At 34.9% G+C, this 25,031-nt stretch overlaps 1 protein-coding gene across 2 annotated transcripts in view; it reads left to right on the top strand.

The window, feature by feature from the left end:
• The window catches only part of GASK1B (golgi associated kinase 1B), a 50,029-nt gene that overhangs the window by 10,296 nt on the left and 14,702 nt on the right, over positions 1 to 25,031 (top strand). For both annotated transcript variants that reach the window (XM_051966999.1, XM_051967000.1), the window contains one exon: positions 12,174 to 12,388. In XM_051966999.1, the coding sequence (XP_051822959.1) occupies positions 12,174 to 12,388 (215 nt within the window). The remainder of the gene's footprint in view (positions 1 to 12,173; positions 12,389 to 25,031) is intronic.

Genomic DNA, 25,031 nt, shown 5'->3' with positions numbered 1-25,031 from the left:
TTCTCATATCACAATAATATTCCATTATAATGATAAACTACAACCTGTTCAACCATTCTCCATTTGATAGATATCCTTTTGATTTCCAATTCTTAGCCACTAAAAAAATTACTAGAAATATTTTTGTACATATGGGTCCCTTTCTCTCCCTTTTATGATCTCTTTGGGATATAGACGTGATAATGCTGGATCAAAGGCTACGTACAGTTTTATAGCTTTTTAGGCACTGTTTCAAATTGCTTCCCAAAATGGTTGGAATAATGCATTTTTTAAAATGAGAATTGGCTCATATTACAAAGAAATAAAAGTTTTATCAGCAAAATTGGCCCTGTTATAGCATGTATATGTGAGTGTATATCAAACTGTTTTTTGGAGAGTTTTAAATCAAGGACCATGTTGCTTCTTTAAAGATCATGGTAAAGATCATCAGATGCTTTCTTCTGTGTTTTTTTTTTATATCAATTAGATGATTTTTTCTTTGAAAAATCGTGTTTTCAAGTAGCTTGAATTTTATTTAGGAAAAGATAAAGCTGACATCGACTTTGTAGACGCCAAGAATGGGGTAAAATAAGATAAAATAAAACCCCCTCTGTGAACTATTTAGCAAGACTTCCAAAGCTTCCCCTCATAGTCTGTTTAACAATGTGACTGAATCTCAAGGGATACTGCATGGCAGCCTTTAAGCACTCTAATATTATTCATGCCCAGCATGGAAGAGACATGATGGTCATGTTATTTTTAGGATGAGACTTTTTGGCTGTAGAGCTGTCATGTTAAATGAAGGTGGCCAGTTCCAGGAATTCTGTATGTCATGACTGCTTAGTTGACAAACCACAGGCACTTCACAAGCTCCCATTGAGAGTCTCATTGTTTCCCAATCTGCCATAAACTTTCTTATTATGTTAGAAGAGAAAAATCATTTTGGGTTTTCTCCCCTTGCTTTATCCCCCTTACCTTTATAGGTTCTGATAAAAGTACAATCCGTTGCTAGGTGATGGTAGAGAAAGGGTAAAGGGGAGAAGAGAATCTAAGAATTTGATTTTTGGCTCAGGTTGTTTCCAGGTTGACAGGTGAGTCCAGTAGAGCATGGAGGAGATTTTGAAAATAATCCTGACACTGCAATACTTTCAGAAAAACTTTTCAGAAATATGCTGGCTTCCCAAAACTTGCAAACTACTTTGACCTCATTGGGTCTAAGTAATGGAAAGTTTTACTTTCTGATTTTTGCCATTGATAATGACCATACCTTTGTTCTGGATCTACTTGCTGTTCTTTATTAGTAGAGAACTCAAGTCAGAATTTGAATTCCATATCAGGCCTGATGAGTCCAAGCTCTCAATGAGACAAAGTCCATTCAATAATCCATTAAGTGCATAATATGTGCATGATGTATAAATTAGATGATAAGGCTATAAAAGCAGAAGCAAATCAGTCCCTGCTCTCAAGGAACTTACATTTTACTTGGTAAACTGGTCATTATAAAAAGTAAACAGAAATGAAAATTTTAATAAATAATACAAAGGAAATTCAAGAGGGAGAATTAATAATTGAAGAAATCAGAAAAGGCCTCATGTAAAGAAAAGGCTTGGATAAAAGTATATTTGAACCTCTCTGATCAAATTCTCAGGGATATTATGATTTGGGGACAAGGGTATATGTGGGTCTGACATAAGGATTGCATTATGTTGTTCCCTTGAAAAATCAAATATTTTCTTCTATTTTTGCAGATAGGGAAAAATTGAAACATAGAAAGCCCGGGAATTTCCAGAGGCAGAGAGAAAGTCAAAGGTTGATGTAGAAAGTAGAAGTTTTTACTTGTTGGATCAGGTTCTGAATAGGGAACATAATTTCATTTTAAAAGCAAAGCAGATAATTTAGTTTGGTTCAGGATTTTCTTTTCTTTTTTTTAAAAATAGGGCATTCCCCCATTTTAAAAAGCCATTTTCTTCCTCACCTAATTTGCTAGTAAACTCCACAAATCTCCTAAATTGCATAAGTCATGAATTCATCATGCATTTCTAAGTAACATATATAATTGAGAAAATGTGTCATAACACATCAAAGCAATCTGTGACCAAGGAATACTCAATTTTTCAATATCTCTTATGGACTAAAAGGTTCAGTTGCTTAAGTTGGGGACTTTGACTTAGGTTACTGGGCTGCTCCAGCATTTCATCCATCTTTTCAAAAAAATAATAAAGACCTTATAATCCTCCACCCCCAGATCCTTATGTTTTACAAAGATAACCCTAATTATCATTTCATTTATTTCAAGCAGTCCATGAGGTAGGATAAGAGTCATCATTCTCATATATTCTCAGTGATTACACAAAGGTACAGAAAGATTCCAAGGTCACTTATCAAGACAGTAGTGAAGCTAGGACTAGAATCAAATTTTTCTAATGGAAATCAACTATTGTTTTTACCAGATCTTATCCTACATCACACACTCTGGCTCTTTCATTGCCTTTATCTTACTCTTGTTCTGGTATTATACCACTGGGTGGCTGTTTTTGAGGGTGGCTATTTTTGAGGGACTACTCAATATATCATTTACACTTGATTCCCTGAGAACTTCAGGGGGCTTTAAAACTTTTTCTTTCCATTTGTATGTGGCTAGAACATGATTTCTTCTCCCTTAGGATAATATTTTTGCCAGAGAGAAAGAAGCATTTCTTGTTTGAATGTTAAAATACACTGGCTGCTGACATAGTGGGCTAAGGCCTACATATTTCATACAGCAGAAAAACATCTTTATTCTGATTTTCTGTTCTAGATTCTTGTAACATACATTACATTGGTCTGTCCTTGGGATTTAATTAATTCTTCAATCATGAAAAAGATTTGTGTTTCTCATTCCTATTGTCTTCAATACCCTGTCTAAAGATTTGCCCAAATCCCCACGGCCCAAGAATGAGCAGATGCAAAATGTATTCTGTCTCCTAAGTTCTCATGAATTTAAGTTGAAATTGTTTTGAATCTTGAAAGCCTAGTCCATTTCCCTTCTTGAACACCCTTAAGTTTGGTGCTTCTTCAGTTTATCTGCCTCTTTATGTTCTTGTCTAATATTTTTTGTTTAAATGTTACAATCTGACTGTGATAAGCACCGTAGAAAAAGAGAGATGGATGGTACAGCGGATCTCATTAACAATTAGGGAACTGCTCCATTATCATTGGCGTCACATAATGGATTGACAATTGCCATCCACAATTAGGGAATAGCTACATTATCGTCAGTGCCCTGTAATGGATTATTGACAATTGCCTCAGAGTCACATAGAACTCATTTTCTTTAATGAAAATTTGCCATAGTTTTCATTTGTCCTTTTCTATTTCCCTTTACTGAGCTTTGTAAAGTTGTTTTTAATGAAGGGCTATGAGCAATGTTGTCACTTTCCAATTTGTTTTGTTCAAACAGAGGTTGGGAATTTGGCACATGTGGTAAAAGTGCTTCTTGTAAAAGTTCTTAGGATATCTTCTTAGTGAGTCTACTCTGAGAAATGCAGACTGGATATACTTGGTTACATCCAACATTCTGAGCATTCACCTAAAATTGGCTATAATCTGGGAACCAATGTTTAAAACAAGAGGTATGGATGTTCAAGTCAGGCAAAAGATGCTACTGAGCTCATCAATTCTTTGTGAATTAAAATGATTTATTATAAACAATAATAAATATTAGTATGATGCTGTTTAATAAGATAAATTCAAATGATTCTGCATTGAGAACTACATTTAGAATTAGAATCATTTTATAGGTAAGGAAAGAAGTTGAGAGAGACTTGATGACTTGGCAAATGACTGAGAGACAGAATTGGAATTCAGGTTCTCTTAACTTCAAGTCTAGGATTCTGCCTACTATGCTGCTTACCTGCTACAGTTCAAAGCAAGAAGAACAACACAAAAGTCTGTCCATCAATCATCAAACATTTATTATGCTCTTATACTAATAAGAGCTAACATTTACGTAGTACCTATTCTATATCATGTATCTTACAATTATTATCTAGTTTGATCCTTACAAGAGACTTGAGAGAGGAGCTCTATTATAATCCCTTATTTTACAGATGAGGAAATTGAGGCAAGCAGCGATTAAATGACTTGCCTAGGGTCATACATCTAGTAAGTGACAGAAACTGGATTTGAATTCAGGATTTCCTGAATCCAGATGCAGTGTTCTGTCCACTGAGCAATCTAGCTATGCATTTGCTGACAGATATTTGAGATTTAAAAATAAAATAAATTAAAACAGTCTCTACTAGTGATGAGCTTAAGTTCTAAAGGCATAGCTCTTAAACTGCAATTCACAACCCAATTTGGGGTCTCATAATGGAATGTGGGGGTAATGAAATTATGATTTATTATCTGTAAATATTTGATTTGTATATCTATTTTATATAATTATATACACAGGGTGACATAAAACTGTCTTGGACAAAAAGGGGTCATGAGTGAAAAAAGTTTATGAAGTCCTGGTATAGACAATAAAGGCATTTATATCTAATTTACAGAATAAATAGAAATAAATATAATATAGTTGGGCACTGTAGGGATGAGAAATGATTTCATGTGGAATATAGTGCCTGAGCTGTTTTATAGAAACAGAGGGATTCTGTCCAATCTATGTGAGTGGGAGGCAGGCATGAGGGACAAGCAAAAACACAGAAAGGAGATGGAATATCATGTTGCAGGAGCAGAGAGAAGGCCACCTTGGCTGGATCGAAGAATGGAGGGTGAAGAATAATGCCTCCTAAGCTAGATAGATTGGGACAAGACCGTGCAAGATTTCAAACTGTAGCTTAAATGGGGGAGTTTACATTTAATATTAGAGGCAATATAAAACTACCAGCTTTTACTGGATAGGGAATCAACATGCCTAAGTCTGCTTTGCAATTGTTTATTTAAATTTAAGTAAATGAAATTCAATCCATAAATTGTTGAAATAACTTTTATTTCCTCCAGGTCTCTGGTAAGGATCTTTGTCTATTCTCATTGATTTCTCCTCTACTGTGTATATATATATATAGTCCAGGAAAATTTTATGTTACCCTGTGTATATAGTTATATAAAATTGATATACAAATCAAATATTTACAGATTATAAATCATAATTTCATTACCCCCACATTCCATTATGAGACCCCAAATTGGGTTGTGAATTGCAGTTTAAGAGTTTGTCTTTAGAATTTTATATATATATATATATACCCCATATATATAAATATATACATTATTCCATTTTTTATATGCACACACACACACATACACACGGATTTGGTACCCCCTGCTTTGCATCACTGAAAACATTTCTCCACATTTCCTTATGTTCTTCATATTTATTCATCTTGCTTTCATCATATCATTCTATATGTTCTTCTTATCTCTTTGTCCCATGATTAGACATTAAGTTTATTTCAAATTTTTAAAATTACAAATGATATTCATATGATAATATTTGTATAAATTTCTGATGGCATATTCCCCCCAATAGAAAAACTAGGCTTCTTGTTGTAAGTAGCAGATGGTACATTGGATAGAGCACTGGACTGGACTGGAGTCACGAAGACTCAAACTGAAATTGAGATTCAAATACTTCCTAGTTATGTGACCCTCAGTAAATCACTTAAACTTTTTTCTGCCTCAGTTTCCTCATCTGGAAAATGAGTATAATAATCTAAGATTGTTGTGAGGAAAAATTGAGATGATGGTTGTAAAGCACTTTGTAATTATCACTACTAATAATTCATATATTCATTTGCTTCAAGGGGATTTGCTTCTTTTGCTTTTTATTACATAGAATTGTCTTAAAATCCTTGTGAAGAGGAAAAAATTCAGGAGAAGTATTTGGCTTTCTTAGGCAACATATACAGGGATTTAGGGGGTTCAATGGATAGAGTGTAAGCCAAAGTGAGGCAGATTCTTTGTAAGTTCAAATCTGCCCTCAGATGCTTACTAGCTGTGTGATCCTGGGCAAGTCACTTAATCTTGTTTGCCTGTTTTTCATTTGTAAAATGAGCTGGAGGAGGAGTAGCAAACTGCTCCTGTATCTCTGCTAAGAAGTCCTAAATGGGATCATGAAGAATTGAATATGACTGAAAACAAAGGCAAGATATATTGGCAAGTCTCAATCTTTGAGTTATAATCCTAGGCTTTAGTTTATTTGAACCTTCTCTCATTCCATAAAGTTTGCTTTTTCTGCACTGTGACAACTAGAATTCTATCTCCCCACCATGAACATATCTCTGGAGAGCAAAACAGTACATCATTTTGACAAGCCAGAGTGAGAAGAGAAAAACCTATTGGAATTGTTCAGTCTATGTTGACTGAACCAGTGTTCTGTTTATAGATACTATTTTTTTTACTAAGATACTAAGAAATAGTATCTATACTCCCTCAAATCCAACCAAGTCCTGTTCATTCCTTTCAAAAATAACTTTCTACAATTATACTTTTTCTCATCAGCAGTACTTATAGTACTTGACTTTGGAGCCAAATCTGCCAAAAAACAAAACAAAACATCATTAACCTAATAAGTAATATAAGTGGAGATACAAAGAAATTGTTCCACAAAGACTATGCCATCATATTTAAATGGAACTCTTAAGGGGTTGCAGTATATACATGGGATTGATCCATGTGGAACTCAATTTTCATCTGGTACTCATTACTTATTTGCCTTGGGTACTATGTCCTCCCTCCGAGACATTTATTGCCAGAAGGTTAGCCAGAGAATGTTTTTAGTAGATGATCAGAAGAATTTGAATGCTCCTTGAAAAATGTGCATGGATATGGAGAGGAACTGAATATTAATTTTGAGCCCTTAGATGGAAAATGCCATCCATATCCAGGAGAAAGAACTATGAAGACTGAATATGGAAGCAGATTATTTTCACCTTTTTTGTTTGTTTGCCTTTTCTTTCTCATAGTTTTTTTTTTCCCTCTCTTTTGGTCTGATTTTTTCTTGCACAATATGACAACTATGGAAATATGTTTAAAAGGATTACACATGTTTAACCTAGATCAGATTGCTTGCTGTCTTGGGGATGGAGGAAGTAAAAGAGAGAGGGAAAAAATTGGGATACAAAGTCTTACAAAAATGAATGTTGAAAACTATCTTTACAAATATTTGAGGGAAAAAACGTTATTGAGGGGCAGCTAAGTGGTGCAATGATAAAGCACCAGCTCTGAAGTCAGGAGGATCTGAGTTCAAATGTGACCTCAGACACTTGATTCTTCCTAGCTATGTGACCCTAGGCAAGTATCTTAACCCCGATAATCCCTCAGGGGAAAAACATTATTGAGAAAAAAGAAATCAACAACAATAAAAATTTTAGACCTTTACCTGAAGCTTCTGCAAGAGTGTGTGTGTGTTTGTGTGTGTGTGTATGTGTGTGTGTGGCTTAGGGAGGTGCTTATGTTAAAAATTGGGAATATTTTTTCTAGAATTTAATATGTAATTATAATAGTTTCCTTATTGTTTATCATGATTTCCTAAAAATTACAAAGGCAACTTTTTCATCTAGGTCAATGTGTTATTTTCTGTGTGATATTCTGACTTTCTTTGATTACTTTGGAATCTTTGGAATTAAAAAAAAAGTTTTTTTTTTTTTTTTTTTGATGAAAGGCCACTGAGATGCCTCTTCCCATTGTTTATTAGTACATTGGAATTTTGAAATAATTGTGGGATTGCTTGGTGCGATTCAAATCATTAATTTGACTACAAAACATTGTCTAAAGATATGTCTAAATCATGGTGGCAAATGAGCCAGATACAAAACTCATCTCATCTCCAAAGTTTCTCTAAAATTAAAATTGAAGTGATTTAGAATATTGAAAGGCCAGCCTACCCTTCCACCTAGTCACCATCAAGTTTGCTATTCTTCAAAAAAAAAAAGACAACTTAGAATTTATCTACTTCTTTTTGCTTCCATCTAATATTTTTGTTCAAATGATAGTCACCTGTGTGATCATGTATTTAGATGTTTTTTCCCACTATTTGGGACTCTTTTGCTTGAATATTTGTTTTGCGAGGAGGATGTATAAGGGAAGTATTTGAGCAACATTTTGGAAGTAATAAAATGAAAAGATGACTGAACTTAGAACAGGATATGAATTTGAATTTCAGTTCAACCACTGTCTTACCTTAACCAGATCATATTATCAGGGCTTCAGTTTTTTTATCTTAAACAAAAGAGCTAGGACAATATGGCCCCACAAAATAGCTCAAAAGCTATGATTTCATGAGCTCATAGTAATATAGTGCTTTTGGGTTTGCAAAACTTTTATATACATTACCTTATTTGACCCTCACAGCAATCCTGGGCTGTAGGTGCTATAGTTACCCTAATTTTACTTTGGAGGAAACTGAGAATTACAGAGCGAGGAAGTATCTGAAGGTGGATTTGAATCTAAGTTTTCCTGATTCCAAGTCCAGAGCTCTATGCAATTTTTCTATCCTTTCTCCTATATGTAAGATGCTAATTAGAAGAGGTAGCATGGTGTGGTGAATAGTAGGTTCCCCTAAATCTCAGTCAAGAAAACCTGTTTTTAAGTCCTTTTTTTCTAACTAGCTGTGTGGTCACAGCCGGGCTATCTCTCTTTCTCAATTTCCCAGGCAATTCTTGCTCCATGCCAAGGGTTTGCCATACCAGGAACTTCCTATTTGAATAAAATAACAGGTTTTAACCATCTTCCTTTATCCTTCCCCCACTGAAGGAAAGAATTATGCCTTCATGGTCTTCAGTAAGTCAAACATTAGATGGAAATGTGAAGGAAAAGAGTGCATTATGTTAAAAAGAGATAGGGCTTTTAAAATGACTATTTTGCCTCATGTTCTTTTTCTCTTCCTGACTTTTGTGATTAAGTGAATATGAATGAATAAACTGGGTGGCACAATTTCTTCTCACTTTTACCTTAATACGGAGGAATTTCCATAGCCCCTTTATCAAGGGCTGTGATCTGTACTCCCCCTAATTTCTAGACTAACTGCAGGAAGAAAAGAGCCCCAAATGGAAAGGAGGTGATTAGAATGATTGAGTCTGTGCTGTTAAAATTATTGAGGTCACTCTAATACCAAATTAGAGGGTGGTTAGAGAAGAAGAATGTTTCCTGTATTAAAGGCTTGAGATAAGAACTTTCACATTAAGGCGAATGATTGAGATGGTGAAATCCAAGCCACTGACAAGTGAGGGAAATTTTAAAGAGCAAGAACCAGGAACACTTGAGGTTATTTTAAAAGGACTTTAAAAATTCCCATGACACGTCAAGACATTCCGATCATCATTTCTGAGGCTTCAGTTATCTGCCTATTTTCTGAGTCTGTCAAGATTGAGCTGACTAGATTATGTTTACAGCCTTTTTTTTTAAATCTGTGTTTGGGTATCCTTTGGTTCTTCCTAAAGATTCTTCTTAAGGTTCTTCCTAATATTCCAGAATAAAAAGTGCAACCCTAGACTCACTCACTCTCTGTGATTTTGTTCAGAATGGGAGAAGTTAGGAGTGGGTAGCCTTATGCATTATTATATCTTTACAATGCTGCTTCTGTCTTCTTAGCACCTTGCAAAAACTTGCAAAAACTCTTAAGAGTTTATATGGTTCAATTCCTTCATGTTCCTGATAAGAAAACTGAGGCCCAGAGAGTTTATATGTATTCTAAGTTTTGGCTTGTGGAGTGGTCTAGTTGACCATTTTCTTCATTTAGTTTAGAATTGGAAAGAAGTTTCAGCACTCAAAAGTCATTAGCAAGGGAAAAAATAGCAATTTGGGTGAGAGATTTTCACTGTCTAGACATATGCTTAAGAAGAAATGACATTTGGGGAAATTTTATTTCTCATGCAAGGTGTGAAATGTGATCCATTCCTGAGACGATATTTTTTGCTTTGGGCATTTTATCTCAGACAAATCAAATGTCCTTGCTCTTCCCTTGGGGCCATCAAAACTTTAACCTGAATCTTCTCTTATCTTTCTGCTTTCTGCTTTTGATGACCTCCTTCATTCCCTTGGCTTTAAGTGACACTTCTACTTAGAAATTTTAATATTTCTTATCCCATTAATGTTCCTTTATTTCTGCATTTCTAGCTATCTTCTGAACATCTTTACATAGATGTTCTGTTGGCATTTCAAATTAACCACATAAAAAATGGAGTCTTTGAGCTCCCTCCTTCTGCCCAATTCCTCTATTTCTGAGGAAAGCACTAAAATGCCCTCAGGCATCCAGTTTCAAAACCTCAGCTTCATATTTGATTCCTTTTTCCCTACTATCCCCCCTCTGTTTTAAAATCCTGTTAATTCCAACTCATGGAATAATATATTTTTATTTTATGTATTTATTTACCATCTGAAACAGAATTTTATTAAAATATACTTGAAAATAACAATGCACAAAAACATAAGTCTGTTGAACTGGAGGTTCTCACTTTCCTTCCATTTGGAAAGAGTTAAAGAAAGAATGCAATCACAACAGTCAACTCTATGCACAGAAGGTTTGGTCCAAAAGAACTCAACATAATTAGTGCAATGGGAACAGTTTCGCTGAGTAAGAGTAAGATATTACCATCATAGTGTTTTCATTGGCCTTCCTTTTAGTAAAGAAGGGGTCCTGCTTAAGGAAAAGGAGGACCTAGTGCAGCCCAGTCTTGCCTTCCTCCCTTCCCTAAGAGTGACCTCCCCAGGTCCCCATGTCCTATTTGACTACCTTTTTCCTCAGGTGCTGTAATTCCTAGTTATAGCTTTTCCTGGAATGGACACTAGTGTCATCTTGAAATGCTGATAATTATTTTTATCCTTCAAAGTCAAGCTCAACTGTTACCTCATCTGTGAAGGATTCCCTTATCCCCTTAACTGAAAATGATCTTTCCCACTCAAGTTTCTTAAAGCATTTGAGATTTCAGCTTTGCCTCTATTACATTCTATTTTGTATTGAGCTACTTGTATCCTTGTCTTATTCAGCCCATTCTAAGCTCTTTGAGGCCAGGGATTATGTTGTTTTTTCAGCTTTCTATAGCCAATATCTAGTTCAGCATCTTACACGTAATAGAAATTTAATGGATTTTTGCTGAGTTTGCTTGTATTTTTTTCCAGATTGTATTGAAGAGTTAGAAAAGCCAAACAATTTTATTTGTAACTTCTAAAAATCTTTATTTTCCTGACATCATAATGTGGCCTCCAAAAAGCAGACAGCTATTATTATTACAAATGGAGAGTAGTTCTACTCAGACATTGAATAGACAATTATAAATGTCTGGGTTTTTTCCTTTTCTGTGGTAACTGTTTTTAGAAGTGGAATAAGACCACATTAACCAGAGGACGTTGTTATTGGTGGTTAGGAGCCAGTTCCTACCACATCTATAAAATATCTTTGTAAAAAATGATTCCCAAATAATCCAACAGTGTTGAAGATTCTATCAGGGAAGATTGTCTGACAGAATTCTGGATTCAGAGAATACTGAAGCTGAAAAGGATGTTGAAAATCCCTTAGTCTGATTCATTCAACTGATTTTATTTTTCCCAAACATTTTATTTTTAATTTTTACAAACCAAGGTGATTTTCTATTATTCTCTTTTCCCTTCCCCATCCCAGATATTAGAAAATAAAGCTTTTATTTTTAATTATTTTTTTCAATGAACAAAAATAAATTTAATCTTCCTTCTACTTTCTTCTACTTCACTGAAATTAAAGAAAACTGAAACCCCTGTAGCAAGTATACAGAGTCATGTCAAGCAAAATAAATCACCACATTGGCCATAATAAAAAAAAAAAGTTTCATTCTCCACCTTGAGTCCATCATATTTCCCTATCAGGTGGAGGGTGGAATGATTCTATCATGTGTCCTTTGAAATCTTGATTGGTCATTGATCAGAGTTCTTTAAGTCTTTCAAAGTTGTTGATTTTTACAATTTTATTTATTCTCTTGGTTCAAGCTCACTTCTCTAGGCATCAGTTCACTCATGTTCAAGTTTCTTTGAAACTGTTGCTTTCATAAGTTCTTGTAGCACAACAATATCCAGTTACATTTTTATAATCATAATCTGCCACTTCTCAATTGATGGACACACACTTTTTTTTTCAATAACTTCTTCATTTTACAGTTGAGGAAATTGGAGTAGAGAGTTCAGAAGTAATTAATCTAAGATATGTTAATATTGTTTATTTTTTTGTTTGTTTATTTTTTTAGATGGCCATCCCTGCCCTGTGATTCTCTGGGATTCATCACTGTCTCCAACATATAATGGAAGTCATTCTTCCGTTTCACTCACTTGGGGTACTTATCAACAATTACTCAAGCAGAAGTGTTGGCAAAATGGTAGAGCACCCAAAGCTGAATGGGGATGTACTGAAGTACATCATCATGAATGGTCTAAGATGGCACTTTTTGATTTTCTGCTTCAGGTAAGAAGCTAATGACAAGTCAGTAGTTGGGGCCAACAAATATTTGAATTGTTACTATTCTAACCATGATAGAGTTGAATGAATGAGTGTTAGCATTTTGAGGAATTATTTGTGAGTTTAAATTGCATTTAAACTTTAGTCTAATAGAAGAGCTAGAAATTTTAGATACCCGATCAAAAGTTCTAGGAAGTTCTTTTTTATTTATTGAAAGATGAATATTTCTGGTTGCTCTTCAGTTGCTTTAGTCTCAGTCTTTGTGACCTCATTGGAATTTTCTTGGTAAAGATATTGTTATTTCCTTCTGTAGCTCATTTTAAAGATGAGGAAACTGAGTCAAACAGTGTTAAGTGATTTGCTCAAGTGTTTGAGCCAGTTAGTAAGGGTCTGAACTCATATTTGAATTCAGGAAGATGTGTCTTTGTGAATCTGGTTCTTGCACCCTATCCCCTGGACTACCCAAATGCCCAAAGATTAATAACATTCAAGTATCTTTATAACTCTAACTGGATAGTACTTGAAATAATGGTGAGGTAGAATTAACAAGGGCATTAGAGAAGAAACATCATATAGAGAAGAAACATAAATCTAGAGTCAGAAAATCTTAGTTCAAATCTAGAATGTGTCTCTTATCTTAGGTAGGTCATTTAACTGCATTTGACCTCATTTATAAAATGGTAGAGTTGGATTAGATGACATTTTAGGTCCCTTCTAAAATCTAATACTGTACCATGAGAGGTTTTAGGTATATGAATATGGCCCTGGATATGTAATCAGTTCAAATCCTACCACAGATATTTTATTGTGTGACATTGAGTAAATAATTTAATCTTTCTGACCTCAATTTATACATCTGTAAAATGAATCATTGGGACTTGATCACTTCTAATGTCCTTTTCCAGCTCTAGATTTCTGATGTTATGGTAGTACCTTCTCCTTCATTTTTTCGTGGATTACTTTCCATTGTCATTTGAATGTTTTTTTCCTGTAGATATAAACCTCAACAATCATTAACCCTTAGCAGGCTTAGTAAATTGGATTACTTCAACAAGTTTAAATGATTTAACTGAAGTGATGATTATATATAGAACAATATTTTTCTTGAGTTTTCTTTTTTTTTGGCTCATATTCTCTAAACATCTCTGGATGAAAAGAACATAAGAAACTAATGAATTCCAAGATTTTTTTTTAGGGTCTCTTTGATTTCTAGGGACAAAAACTTTTATTGAAAAGGACACAATTATGGCAAAATTGTCCAAGTATATTCATGAAACTCAGAAGTACAGCAACTAATAAATTACTCTAAGATTCATATATTTAGACATCTCTGCAGTATATTGCCCCTCCTGCCCACTTGTCCCTACAATCTCCTAAACTGGTGTGATCATCAGTCTGTTAATGCCATTTCCATTGGTACATTTGGGCACTTTCTGTGTCACAAAGGTGCTGAGTCATACCCTTGTCTTATTAGTCCCTGGATGCACTGAAGGAGCAGGTAATTTGGATACCTCAGAATGCTGAATCCACTGAAAAGTACCTCGAGGCATTCAGGGCTATTTTAGAAAGCAAGGAGGGGATATAGCTTTGATTTAAGTTGCGTGTATCACTTTTTATTAAAGCTCCTTAAATGCATAAAAACCTCACATTTGGATTCAATGCCTTTTTCTTTCAATGTCCAAGTTTATTTTTAGGGGAGGGGGCGAAGATTTTTCATGAGTATAGGGGATTTAAGGAATGGAAACTCACTACTCTAAAGTAGAGGAGCAAATTCTCTATAACTTAATGCCTTAGAGAATTTCTTGGGGACATTGAGAGGTTCAGTTTCTTATCTATAATCAGAAAACTCAGATGTATCAGAAGAAGCACTGGCATCTGAGTTTTATATAAAGTAGTGAAAAGAACAATGGATTATAGTCAAGGACTTGGTTATATTCTCTTTGCTATTTGCTAGCTTTTTGACCTTGGGAAACAAACTATAGCTCTCTTAACCTTAATTCTATCATTTTTAAATGAGGGAGGTTGATCTATAGGGTCTCTTCTATGTCTAAATCTATAATCCTTTGATTCTGATATCTTTTTCCTACCACTAAGGCTGATATAGCTATTGTACAATTGATCCTATGTTGAATAAATCCATTTGTTTATATATGGTCATCATTCAACTCTTTTTAGTTCAAAGAATCTGACAGTCTATGATAAATGTTTGTTTTTAATAGTACTTTATTTTTCCAATTACATATAAAGATAATTTTTAACATTTAAAAATGAGTTTCATTTTTTTTTGTCTTTCTTCCACTCTCTCCCCTCTTCTAAAATGGTAAGCACTTTGGTGTAGATTATATACATGCAATATGAAATTCCTTCTTTGAAGAAAGGGAGACTGGATGTGATAGTTTTCCAATTCCTTAGGCCTTGGTTATCATTGTTTCATGATCTAATGAGTATCAATATGTTAATTAAGCTCAACTAAAACTGTATTGAATTTTCTACATTTTACCTGGCTGGATGAATTTGAAGCTTTCACCCCTTGACCTTTTGAAATCTGCCAATTTTGGTAGCCTCTTCTCACTCCTTTTTTCTTTGGATTACTACTATTTCTTTGGCTCATAATCTCAGAGACAGTTTCCTAGAGCATTGAGAATTTATATGGTACCACAGCCAGTTTATGTCAGAAGCAGAATTTGAATCCAGGTCTTCCTAATTGCAAGTTTGTTATCTCTATCCATTGTGTCATGTTATCTTACAAGCATTCTATTAGGATGAAGAAAAGTCCCTTGTTCATTAGATGCTGATTCACTGTAAGTGGCAAAGCAGTCTTTTTCGTTACCTCAAGCTGAATTTGTCAAAAAGAAAACTGGTTATCTTTTTCCCAAGCCAGATTTCTTCTCAATTTTCCTTCTCTTGAAGACACTACCATTCTCTCAGTAAACCAAGCTTGAAACCTTCTAGCCATCTTTGATTCATTCCCCTCTTTAGCTTCTTAAAGTCAATCACTCACCAAGCCCTATTGATTCTTTCTTTGGAATGCTTCTGCCCACTAACTCTTTTTTCTTCCCTTTGCCAATATACTCATTCAGATATAAGCACTTTTATATCTAGGTTATTGGTCTGGCTTCCTAACTAATCTCCCTGCCTCTAATCAGCATCGCCTTCCACATCACAGCCCTTAATCTAACCAGCATTTTGGATGTTAGGTTAATATTTACAAAGCAGGACTCAATGTGTGTGTATGTATATTATGAATTGCTTTGGTAATCTGATCAAGTGAACTCCTCCTTAGAATAAGGGTTTTTAAAATTTTAATTTAAAATTAAAATTTAAAAATTTAATTTAAAATTTTAAAATTTAATTATTTACAAGATATATGCATGGGGAATTTTTCAGCATTGACAATTGCAAAACCTTTTGTCCCAACTTTTCCCCTCCTTCCCCCCACACTCTCCCCTAGATGGCAGGTAGACCAATACATGTTAAATATGCTAAAGTATATGTTAAATACAATATATGTCTACATGTCCATACAGTTACTTTGCTGCACAAAAAGAATCAGACTTTGAAATAGGCTACAGTTAGCCTGTGAAGGAAAGAAAAAATGCAGGCAGATAAAAATAGAGAGATTGGGAATTCTATATAGTGGTTCATAGTCATCTCCCAGAGTTCTTTTGCTGGGTGTAGCTCATTACTGCTCTGTTGGAACTGATTTGGTTCATTCATTGTTGAAGATGGCCACGTTCATCAGAATTGATCATCATATAGTATTATTGTTGAAGTATATAATGATCTCCTGGTCCTGCTCATTTCACTCAGCATCAGTTCATGTAAGTCTCTCCAGGCCTTTCTGAAATCATCCTGTTGGTCATTTCTTACCGAACAATAATATTCCATTAAAAATCATATATCACAATTTATTCAGCCATTCTCCAATTGATGGGCATCCATTCAGTTTCCAGTTTCTGGCCACTACAAAAAGGGCTGCAATAAACATTTTTGCTCATATAGGTCCCTTTCCCTTCTTTAAAATCTCTTTGGGATATAAGCCCACTAGTAACATTGCTGAATCAAAGGGTATGCACAGTTTGATAACTTTTTGAGCATAGTTCCAAATTGCTCTCCAGAATGGCTGGATGTATTCACAACAATGTATCAGTGTCCCATTTTTTTCATATCCCCTCCAAGATTCCGCATTATCTTTCTCTGTCATTCTAACCAATCTGACAGGTGTGTAGTGATATCTCAGAGTTATCTTAATTTGCATTTCTCTGATTAATTATGACTTGGAGCATCTTTTAATATGGCTAGAAATAGTTTCAATTTCTTCTTCTGAGAATTGTCTGTTCATATCCTTTGAGCATTTATCAATTGGAGAATGACTTGATTTCTTATAAATTAGAGTCAATTCTCCATATATTTTAGAAATGAGGCTTTTATCAGAACCTTTGACTGTAAAAATGTTTTCCCAGTTTTAGAATAAGGATTTAAATATACAATGAAACGTAAAATCCATGGGCTACATAATTATAGTTATATATATAGTTCATAGACCCTAGATTAAGGAGTCCTTTCCTAAAGCATCAGTTTTGGACTTTTGTCCTTTGGAGAATCACTCAAGATTTTGAGCAAGCAGGATAATGCTATCTTTCAATGACATACAAGAATACTGTCTCATATAATCTATTTCTTCAGTCTTATCTCTTTTCCCATCAGTCTCCTTTATGAGTTCTAAAGCCTTGACACTCATTATTTCTTGACTATCCCTTTACTCATATTGTTTCTCCTGTGTCACATTTCTCTACCTCTTTCACCTATGGAAATGCTAACCATTCTTCAACACTTGTCTAACAACCAGAGTGACAAATCATCTCTCTGGTAGATCTTTAATTAATGTTTATTGACGTAATGAATGAATAAGTGAGTGAAAGAATGAATACATATGAAGATTACCTCAATTAGCTCACCTGCTTTTCCTGTTTATTTCAAACTGAACAAGCTCTCTCCCATTTTGGGTATAAACCATAGGATTTATTTGAAACTATTCAATCAAAAACTTAACTGACTGCCATCATTAACTATTTTTTTAGACAGCCAGTAGGTTGGTTGAGGATACCTTAACTTAAACATTTTTAATACCTTCTAAGAGTAGATTCTCAGGAATATTTTTAGAACTCTGGAAGTAAACAGATCATTTGGTCTAATTCTTATTTTTCAGATGATGAAAGCCCAGAGAGGTGCCATGACTTGCCAAAGCCACAGCTGGTTAGGAAAATGGTGCCTAAAACATACCTTTCTCTGGATACCCCAATTCAGTGCTCTTTTTACTGGTTGGGTTATTTGTTGATTGCATGATATCAAAAGTTCAAAAATGGACAGAGTTGAATGTTTCTCAAAGAAGATGGGAGTTGTTTGGTTTGGGGATTTAAAAGATTTGTGATTGAACAAAGCTTTTAGGAGAAATTTTTCAGTAGCAGAATATGCCCCACATTATATTTAGGACATTCTTGAACATTCAAAGACTATTCTCATGACTAGGGACACAAGGATACATGGGAACAGGGGATAGAGCTTAGGTTAACGTGATAAGGGCTCACCTTTGCTTCCATTTTGAGATGTTAGCTGAATGACACCACTTAGTCTGGAATGCACTGAGTGGCAACATGTGTATATCTGAGTCCTTGATGCTGATCTCAGACATAAAGATGAGTCGCATGTTAATTATGTCAAGTAGTATTTAAGGTTCAGTTCTATTTGACACCAATCCTGTACCACTATTTATTTCCATGTATTGAGAAACTTTTACCCAATGTTTTCATTAATGCCTTTGTATCTTTAGCAACTAGAACAGTCTCTCATATACTAGTTACTTAATGTCAATGACTATCGTGTTTTGTGGATCGAAACTATTCCACTAAGTGACTACTCTATTTCTTATCCAGTACCAAATGGTTATGATTATTGCTGCTTTATAATATAGTTTTAGGTCTGGTACAACTAGGTCACCTTCCTTTGCATTTTTTTCATTAATTTTCTTAAAAATTTTGACTTTTTGTTTTTTCCAGGTAAACTTCATTATTATTTTTTTCTAGTTCTGAAAAACAATTTCTTTGTTCATTTGATTGGTATGAAACTGAATGAATATATTAATTTCGGTTGAATTGTTATTTTTATTATACTAGCTCAGCCTATCTATGAGTACTTGATATTCTTTAAATTGATTAGATCTGAATTTATTTGTGTGGAAAATGCTTTATAAATATGTTCATATAAATCCTGACTTTTTCTTGGCACATAGACTCCCAAATATTTTATATTATATACACTAATTTTAAATGCAATTTCTCTTTGTCTCTCTTGCTGGACAGCATATCTTCTTACTATTGATAATGCAGCAATGATTACTACTTATTACTTTGTCTGTAATAATATCTTCATATACTTGGATCAAGTTGTCAAAACAGATTCTGTGGTGGCTAAATATTTATTAATTGCCTACTGGGTGCAAAATAAAGTAAAGCAAATTGGTAATACCAATACAAAGATTTAAAAAAAAATCCCAATTTCAAAGACTAGTCATCAGTGGAAAAATAAAGGGAAGGGATAGTCAAGTAAAGTCAATGAGAATTTATTAAGCACCTACTGTGTATCAGGTACTGCATATTTTTATTTTAAAATTTGAGTGCACCAAAGAAAATGTAGCAGAGAAGGATATCTAAATAAATGCCACAAATATACAACCTGCTCTCCAAAATACCCAAAGCCCAAAAAATAAATGAAAAACTACATTATCATTTTCTTATTTACTTGCATCAGTAAGACAATAAGTAAAATCTTGTTTTGTAGTTTGTTTTTTTTTTTTTTTTTCTGATACAGGATGAGCTGGATCCATCACATACATGTTTCTGTGCATTATATGATAGAAGTTTATTGTAAAGCTTGCTGCAGGATTGGCCAAAAACTGCCTTTGTGTTTTTATTGTTTATGTGGTGAAAAGAAAACATTGGTATGAAAAAAGACATAGGGATAGGAAATCACTATTTACATAGTAACACTTGATTTCTGGCATTTTTGGTTCTCCCACAACTATTGGTCAGAGTCTATTTGCAAAAGAAAAGAGACTGTCATTCCAGGGAATTGTAGATGATTAGTTTTAGAATCCTCATTTCTACAGTGATTTAGATCACTTGGATTGACAGAAGTTCTTGCCTCTAGAGGCAAGCCTAGAGATGGTCTGAATACCTCTGAATTACTACCATTGGGAGCAACTTCTTTGTAAGTCCTTAATTGGCCTTGTTCCAGATCTGGATTCATATCAGCTTTGGATTTTCCAGATTACATCCCAAACCTGTTTGCCTGAATCCAGCTTTTTCTTTTTCCTGTCCTTTCTCCTCCATATCACCAATTTTTAAAATAGTTGTCCTAGTTGAACTGATTTGAAACAAAAACAAAACTCTTTTTTTTTTTAAACTTAAGTCATTCTCTTCCTCCCTTAAATCATTTTGTATGAGCCAGTTACATGACTTGGCTCCATAGGATTAATGTCAATTCTACTAAAATTACTTTTTAGCATGACTGATTTATTTTTCTTTGCTCATTTTCTTCAGTGTTTTTTTAAGAGTATTATATAAAGGAAATTGATGAAAATATTATGTGAAGGCTGGAAATTCATACATACAAAAATGAGGACAAGGAAGATTTCAGGTTCCTATGGCAACATTACCTAACTAGCTCACAGGGGTGCCTGTGAAAAATTTGAGTCTGTTTATTAAGCTTGTGGGAGGTCCTACAAAAAAACAAAACAAATAGAAAAAAAAAACAACCAATAAAAAACATGACGGTGTGAACACTGCAGCTGAAATCCTTTTCATCTTCCTGGACTTAAATCTTATAAAGTTATTGTTTTAAACTTGAGCATAGATATAATCCTACACTTCCCATATAAATCCCCATTTCCTAAAATGAAAGGATTATGGTTTTTCCTTAGGCCAAGGGGGTCTGCCCTTCTCAAATTCTTTTTAAATGAGTGGGTGTAGCTATTCAGAAGAAGTTATTTTTATGTGACTCTAGTTGGGTAAATTATAGAACTAGAATTTTTTTTTGGGTGGGTGGGACTAAAAATAGATTGTCACTTGTCTGGCAAACTCCCTCCATGGCAATGTTTGGCATCTGATAAAAAGTCAGATGTGGATTATATTGATCCTAAACATAGAATGAGCCCCATTGAAATAGCATCAAGTGTGTCATAGGATCTAAATACTTCTGTAAGTCTTTAAAAGGCCCCTGATTTCATTGGGGTAAGTGCTTCCTCCTTTTAGGTAAAGCACAACAACCTTTCCATACCCTAATAATTAGTTCTCATGAACTTCAAAAATCAGATTCATTATCTGTTAGCTGATTATTTGAACTTAACAGAGTTGGTCCTTAGATGACAGACATTCAGTTTATAACTGGACCTATACTTTTCAGTTTGTTTAGTACCTATCAAATAGAGCCTGTAGAATAGGCTTTTGGAACAATTTTTGAGATCCTTGGGTCACCCTGACCTTGTATATTAGGTCTATGATTCTAGGGAAATTTACAAATTACTGCTTTTTAGAAATTAAAGAAATGTCTTGTTTTGGCTTCATGGATGAGGGGGTTTGTTTTGAATTAAGGTACAGAAACAGCACTTATTTCAAAGTATGACATTTTAAAAAAGAGATCATGTTTAGCAGAATGATTGCAATTTAGTGAAGTCCAAGCAGACGGGGACAGTGGGTGGAAGTTGAATGTCCTGTGACAAGTGAATGGGGAACAAATGACTTGGATGCTTGTTTCATCTTTTAATATATTGCCATACCAGTCATACATGGATATGTGTATATACATATGTATGTCTAGGTATACATTCATGAATGGACATACTCATATGCATATGTGAACATGTAATTTTTCAGGTAGCATTGTTTGCCATGGCAATCTAGAAGGCAGCAAGGTGGTAAAAAGGAATGATTCTGGGTTTTGACCCAGGAAGATTTAGTTCAGTTTACGTCTTCTCATCAAATGAAAGGATTGGGTTTGAAGTTACTAAGATCACTTCTAGCTCCAAATCAATGACCTTGTGATCTTAGCATATCACAGAATGCCCTATGTTCCTAGGGGAAAGATCCCAAGAGATGGCTATGGAGGTAGTGGGAGAGCTTTACTTTTGTGCCATTAGCATTCCAAATTACTTGGGGATTTACTTTGTATATATCTTATATTTTTGTGCATGTTTTTCCCTCAGAGAGATGCAACTTGATCAGGGCAAGCTTTGGGAAGGAAGTGGCTCCCGAAATGGGTCTTGAAGGAATAGAGGGATTTCCATAGATGAAAACAATGATGTGAGCAAAGCTGGAGAAAGAAGCAAACAGTAAGACAACAGGGAAGAGGAAGAAACTCAATTTGATTACTTTGTTAAGTGAAATGATCAGGATAAAATGTTTTGGGAGAGGTTTGTTTTAAACCACCTTATAATATGCTTTAGATTTAGGGATGTTAAACTTGAGAGAAAGGAAGTTAAAGTCCAAGGTAGTGGCTGATATAAAGGTAAGCTATTAGTGAAATAAGCACGGTCTGAAGCAAGACCCTACATGTTTGTGACCTGATTAAACAGAAGATGGAAAGTATAGGAGCAGAGAGAGACATTAGTTACCTGAGTGTGTATGAGCCTCAGTTCCCTCATCTGAAAAGTGGATATAGCACTTAGCACTTAGAGAGGAGTTATAAAAGTCAGATGAGGTGATTTTTTTTTTCTTAAAGTGCTTGGCAAATTTTAAAAGCTACATGAATATTAGTTATTATTATCATTGTTACTATTTCTACATCTAGTAACTATTCTCATAAGACCTTGCCCAAATTTGTATTTGTTCTCCACTACTCTGCATATATTTGTGTTGTATATATTTATATGTGAAACTTTTTCCTTCCCCCAAGTATAAGCTTCTTGAAAATGAGGTTTGGTTCATTCTTTGTCCTTGTACAAGAAAGTACCTGACTAAAAGCAAGTTCTTATGAAATGCTCATTGATTGATGGAGAAAAAAGTGGGACTGTGAGTCACAGTGTTGCCCATGGGGTGTGAGTTACTGCCTGTATCTGTGGAGGGTAGATTATGAATGTTTTAAAGAACAGTGTTTATTCAGGGCAAGATCCTGGGACGCTGGAGGTGCCCCTCAGACTCAGCTGGGGAATCCAGAAACATCTGGCAGTGTGGAGAAAACAGGTCCTAGGGCTAGTGGAGGTTGGCTTGTTCCACAGATGATTTGAACTCTGAGGTTGAACATGTGCAGAGTTCCAGGAACAATCTTTAGGGATGGGTGATAGTATCATTTTAGGACCAGAGGGATGCATTTTATAGGATGATTGGAGCCCTACTGGATGTGAAACATGATTGAAAGTTGGTATGCATTCCTAATTGTCTCTGCTTGGGAAAAAGAGAGGTTTGGGGGGTGGTAGGAACAGCCTCAACACCAGAGTCAGAGAATTAGGTGTATATGTATGTGTTACATAGCTATATTAATTTCTGATTATTTCAGTTAAAAATGGGGACCTGGGAATGAGATATTTACAACATTGTAGAATTTGTAGTCAAGTACAAACATGTGAGAGTTCTTGGCTTAGAGGTAAGTAAAGTCATATCTAAGCATGCATTTTTGACCCTCTGGACTGGGGTAGAGAATAGGAGGGAGGTCCCATGGTGGGTAGGCAGGATAAGCTCTTAAACTTATCAAGAGCACGGCAGTAGACAGCAATATAAATCCAGGCAGACACTTGGTGGCAGGGATACCTGCCTGGACATAGCAAGGATGAATATAGTCTTAGAGCTTTTAGTTCAGAGATGGGATTTTGGGTAATGGAAGGGCCATCAAGAACAAAGCAAGGGTTTAGCCCCATTCGATATAGGATGCAGACCAGAGTTTCCAAGCTGTTGACCATAAACATATACAACCTATGTTTGTGGTTGGGCTGGTAAGAATAGTACCAAAAATATTTTGGTTTAGATCTGTGTTGTCACTGAGGTAAGGAACTGCCAGTCAGCAAATACCATTTATCAGTGCAGGTCAAAAACTATTTAGCCCTAGAAATTTAAGTAACTTCTCCAGGTTCAGTATAGAGCAGAGGCAGGATTTGAATCCAAATATTCTCATCTCTGAGATTAGCCCTCTACCCATTCTACCAGCCTTCCGCCATACAAATAAATAGTTCAGATATATATCTCAGTTAAGATTTTTAGAAATGCTTTATATTCAATCTTCTCAACAATTCTAAGAACTAGGTATGATTCTTATCCATGATCATAGATATCAATTGAAAAAAGATGTTGAGGTGATATAGTTTACTCTCTCCCCATTTTATATGGGAAGAAACTGAGACTCAGAAATGGGTTTGAATACAGTTTCTCCTATCTTCAAGTCAGGCTCTCTTTATATACTGAAAATAAGAGGGAGAAGTTTGGACACAAATGAACAACGAAGGGCCGAGTTATCAAAACCGAGATACAAACCCAGAGTAAGATGAGCTTCAAGTCTGAGTTGAGGCTGAATCACTTGTTACAAATTTATCAATCCTTATTACATTGTGACTGTGGTGGAACCTGGGCTTGGTTTGGAGCTAAGCAAATAGATATTAGTTAAGTGCCTCCAAAAATGGAGAATGAATGAACAGCCCAGTCACTATAGATTTAAGACATAGAAATTGATATATTGTGTCTAAAAGTGTGGGTTGTGTGTACCGAATCCTAAATTAGTAGAATGGAGAAACTAAGTGCTCTTAAATATAAAAGGATGTGTGTGTGTGTGTGTGTGTGGGGGGGGGGGTGATTCTTGCCTTGGATGGTCAGAAAGAATTTTAGACAAGTTCTGAAAATGATATCATTCTCTGATGGAGGTAGATTGTAGAAGAATGTTTGATGCAGATAGGGAGATAGGAAAGGGCAAAGTTTACTCAAAAGACCATGTTTATCTAGTGTTATGGGAGTGTTCACTCAGCACAGTATAAGAGTGAAAAGGATAGGAAATGTTAATTGGAGTTAATTTGTGAAATTCCAGGCTAAGAAATTTTGAGCTTCATCCTATAGACAGTGGAATTATTTTTGAGTAAGAGATAGAAAGGAGAGAATTTCACATGTCTAAGAATGAGTGCTTCTGTAAAAAACAAACAAACTGACCTCCCTTTCCCCAAATTCCCCCAAATTTCCCCAAATTCCCCAAATTTCCCCAAATTTCCCAAATGACAGAAAAGAAAGGAACTTTTTACATACTACTAGGTTTTTAGGCTCTATAAAGATAGTATAGAAGAGTGATGGTAACTGAGGACAGTTAACAAGACTCAGAGGGTCTGGACCCACTTATAGGAAAAAAAAATGTAGTACTGAATTATAACTGAATCAGTGAAGACAAAGAGTTCACTGGTATCAAGAAATCTGGCCCATTGAGGATTTTTCTTGTTAAAGATACTGAGTGTTTTCCATTTCCTTCTTGAGTTTATTTTACAGACAAGGAAACTGAGGCAAACAGGTTTAAGTGACTTGCCCAGGATCACATAGCTAGCAAGTGTCTGAGACCAAATTTGAATTTGCCAAGAGAGACTCTTCCTGCTTTCAACCCCAGCACTCTATGCACTGTGCAATCAGCTACT

Source organism: Antechinus flavipes, chromosome 6, assembly GCF_016432865.1.
Source record: "Antechinus flavipes isolate AdamAnt ecotype Samford, QLD, Australia chromosome 6, AdamAnt_v2, whole genome shotgun sequence".
Lineage (NCBI taxonomy): Eukaryota > Metazoa > Chordata > Mammalia > Dasyuromorphia > Dasyuridae > Antechinus > Antechinus flavipes.
This window is presented reverse-complemented; position numbering and strand designations above follow the sequence as displayed.